The sequence below is a fragment of the Alligator sinensis genome, unplaced genomic scaffold (genome assembly GCF_000455745.1).
Source record: "Alligator sinensis unplaced genomic scaffold, ASM45574v1 scaffold1331_1, whole genome shotgun sequence".
Classification (NCBI taxonomy): domain Eukaryota; kingdom Metazoa; phylum Chordata; order Crocodylia; family Alligatoridae; genus Alligator; species Alligator sinensis.
Window position 1 is genome coordinate 4,482 of NW_005843285.1, and position 3,742 is coordinate 8,223.

The following is a 3,742-nucleotide window of genomic DNA, read 5'->3' on the forward strand; positions in this document are numbered from 1 at the left end:
ACCCATGCCACTTTTAACACGAGCTATGGGCTGGCTATTTCCAGTAGAGACTTAGAAAACTGAGGGGAAGAAAAAGAAAATACAGGATTTTTTTTTTTTTTCAGAACAGAAAAGCATCAAAACTAAACCTTTCTTCAACTAAAAACATCCCAATCCATAATAGTGTTTGCTCTTAAGGAGAACAGATCCCCCACCCCAAACAAAGAGCACATTTGCATTGTTATAGAGAACTTGCCTCCTCTTTTCTTAGCCAATTAACTTAGTTCTTACTGCACTCACCAAAGTAATTAGCATGTGTCTGTAGGCCTGACTCCATCATATACACAACCAGGGAGAAAGAGACCCCACGATGCTCCACAGTATAACAAAATGGAGAACAGGAGTGACCTGCGATGCTTTTATATGTGTGATGCACCCCTGGCCTGCTGCTCGGGATACTGGGAGTTGTAGTCTCTCAGCTGGATTGCAATGAGGGGTGGTTCTTCATGGAAGGTACTCGCTCAGGTGGGGCCCATCAGCAACACCTGTCTCCTCATGGGTACCTCCCCCTTGTGCTTTTTTGGGTGAAGCTCAGCCCTGGTTAGCTCAGCTCACTTGGGGGATGTATCTCAAAATTTCACTGGCTACATCCCCTTCCCTCTGACTGGGCCAGTGGGAACACAGCATACCTGATTGGGCCAAGCAGGTTGTTCCCAGCTATATAAGGCTCATAGGTGGGTTATATCCACATACCTCTTTTTTTCTGTGAGCTGGGGTGTCCTTACAGGCACTGTCATGGAGTGTGTGAGTAGGGGCTAGGATGTTTTTGTTTTCCTGGGTGGGTTTCTTCCATCCTCTCCTTGGTTGTTGCTGTGCCAAGTAAAGGGATAATCTAGCTGTGTTTTAACTCATCTGGGGGCTGGGGCTGGGATGGGCTGTGGTGGGCTCTGGGTTTTCTGAGTGGAGTCAGCTACTTAAGGGGTAGGGGGAATACTTGCAGCTCCTGCCCCCATGATACTTGTTTCTCTCCTTCCCCTGCCAAGTCTCCTCCTGGAGTGGAAGTTGCCCTGCCCATGGGGGCTGGCTCTGACCCCCTCTCATCACAACAGCGATGAGGACATTACTGGAGAATGCTCATCTCTCTTCTGCTTCCCCCCCCCAGGTGATAGTTGTGACCCACCTGAATATTCAACCAGGTGACCACATTGAATTGAAGGGACAAGTGGCACCTGATGCCAAAAGGTGAGGCTGAGTCCATGGCTGGAAATAGGTTAATAGCTTGTTTGTGGAAGAGGGGTTGTTCCACAGTGTAGGCTCCCTGTAGGACCTCAGGAGGGGCTCAGTCCCCACTTATTTAAAGGAACAACAGTCACCCTTGACCTCTGCTGTCCCCTATCTGTACTAGCCCAGCCCATGGGTGCATGGAGACCCTCCCCCTTCCCCCCCCATGCCCAACCCTGTGGATGGAAGGTATTGGGGTGCCATGGGGATGATATAAGGGGAGACCAGCTCAAGCTGGTGTGACTATGAGGTTAGGGGGGCTGGGTCTCCCAGGGTTGTCTTGCCTGCATTTAGTGACTCTTTTTGTGGGACTCCACACACAAAAAAAGAGGGCCCTGGCTGCCCTTGCACAGGCTGAGCTCACCCCAATGAGGTATGGCTGGCCCCAAAGTGGAGGATTCTGGGATCCTGTCTCAGGGGGTCTTGTCTATGCTTTCTTCCCCACAGCTTTGCTGTGAATCTGGGTCGGAGTGGCTTGGACCTGGCCCTTTACTTCAACCCCCGGTTTGAGAGCCAGGGTGATGCCTGGACCATTGTCTGCAACTCGCTGCAGAAAGGGGAGTGGGGGGAAGAGCAGCGTGAGCCCCGCTTCCCCTTCCAGCAGGGGCAGGAAGGAAAGGTGAGGGATCAGCTTGGTGTTGGGGCACAGTCTCTTGGGGGGGGGGGTGGAGAGGGGAATCTCAGTTGTAGAATGTGTTGGTTGGATGGATCTCCAGCCCTACCTCTTCTGTGGTGTCTCAGCCCCCTTTCCTCCCAGCTGAGGGCAAGGCCTTGTCTAGGGGAAGATCACAGTTTTGTTCTTCCATGGGTGAGCTGACCTGTATGGGATTTGATTTCTGGGGACCTTCTCCTTTTTCCCCAAGCCCTTCTTGTGCCCTACTTGAAGGGGTCTGGAGGTAAGGCTGCTCTTCAAGGAAGGTCACATCTTCCTTGTTGGGCCCCTTGGAGGAGGTAGTTGGGTGGAAATACTTCCCAGAACCTACCTCCCAGAAGAAGAGTCTGGGTGCTCTCCCCAGCTACAGGTTATGGGGGGATGACTCCTTCCTGGGTGAGTGGGGACAAGCCCAAACCCCTCTCCCTGACCCCTCACCCCTTTCCCTCCCACCTAGATGACCTTCTCCTTTGATGCCCAGGAGATGTGTGTGACACTACAGGAACATTTGGAGCTTACATTCCCAAACCGCCTGGGGCTGGAAACCATCTCCTTCCTCTCAGTGGAAGGAGACTTCAAGGTCACCTCCCTCAAGTTCAAGTAGCTGCATCCTGTTCTGTTAACTCTGCTCCTTCTGTGGAGCATATGGAGGATACTGACCAATAAACTTAACTTTGCTCTTCACCTTCTTCTGCCTCCTTGACTTCTCATTCACCCTAGCTATTCCCTCCTATAGCAAGCTCAGCTCTTTCCAGAAAAAGAGAAGACTGAGCTCTCCAAGTCTCAGGAATGGGACCTTCAGTGTGTCTCTTGTTGGAGAGAGGGGGAAATATCATAGATGAGTCTAGCAGTAGAGCATCCTTTTTCCTGGATACCAGCTAGGTGGACTTGCTGTGCCAGTGATGCAACACCCATGGTGCCTCAACAGGTGGCTGAGAGAACTCCAATGAAGAGGAAGAAATGGGGAAGGACTCTGTTCTGGTACAGGGGGCCTGCAAGAGAGCCTGATAGGTGGGGTACCAATAGAGCAAGAGGATGCTGTACCTATATGGTGTGCTGCCCAAAAGCAGCCATTCTCAATCAAGGGGGCTGTGGCACCCTGGGTTGTCCTGGCCCCCTTCCAAGGGGGCTGTGGGGGTGCCAACACCTATCTATTATTCACAAGACAAACCTAGAGACCTCCAATAAGGATCTAGACTACCTGAACTTTCTTGCTCAGCTGGGTTCTTTGCAGCAGGAGAATTGCTCCCTTATTTTCTTTATTATTATTTTTTTTCCCCCCTAAAAGGGGCAGATTTCTTGGGCTGATCTCTTCTACTGGACTGACTATGTGGGAAAGACTTGAAAGAGAATGTCTTTCATTGGAAAGTTCATCTAACTCAATCCTAGCTATATGATTGGTCCAATAAAAAAGATTACCCTAACAACCTTGGAGGGAAGAGTCAGGCCTGGACTTACCTCCACACCTGAACTCTGACCTGGTCCCTGCCTTGCCTCAGTGGCTTAAACATCAGGCCAGACTATCTAGAACCTTGTTCCTTACGCTCCCCTGCTGGTCTCAGCCCCTTGTGGCTATATTCAGGGGTGCTTATGAGTTTCAGAGAGGGTGAAAGTTTCCACAATGCTTCAACAGATCAGGGAAGTCACTGGGTCTGTTTCTTCATAACAGTGTTTGGGCACCCACCCCATGCATCACATTCTACCATCCACCCCAGGACTTGTCAAGGCAGGATCTGAAGCTTAAATGCCCCAAAGATGTTACAGGGATGTAGGTTGTAGCCGTGTTGGTCTAAGGACATAGGCAGACAAGGTTCCTTGGGTGAATTTGAT

General features: G+C 50.8%; 1 protein-coding gene across 3 annotated transcripts; it reads left to right on the forward strand.

Moving 5' to 3' along the window:
• Positions 1 to 716: 716 nt before the first annotated feature.
• LOC102375342 (16 kDa beta-galactoside-binding lectin-like) lies at positions 717 to 2,601 on the forward strand. Of its 3 annotated transcripts, none has more exons than XM_006038216.1 (4): positions 717 to 783; positions 1,142 to 1,221; positions 1,708 to 1,879; positions 2,370 to 2,601. In XM_006038216.1, exons 1-4 carry the CDS (start codon positions 775 to 777, stop codon positions 2,514 to 2,516), a joined length of 408 nt encoding a protein of 135 aa, XP_006038278.1. In that variant the 5' UTR covers positions 717 to 774; the 3' UTR covers positions 2,517 to 2,601. The 3 variants fall into 3 exon arrangements, with proteins under 3 accessions (XP_006038278.1, XP_006038277.1, XP_006038279.1); XM_006038215.1 differs by having other exon boundaries at positions 737 to 817; XM_006038217.1 differs by having other exon boundaries at positions 737 to 817; positions 2,394 to 2,601.
• Positions 2,602 to 3,742: the final 1,141 nt, after the last annotated feature.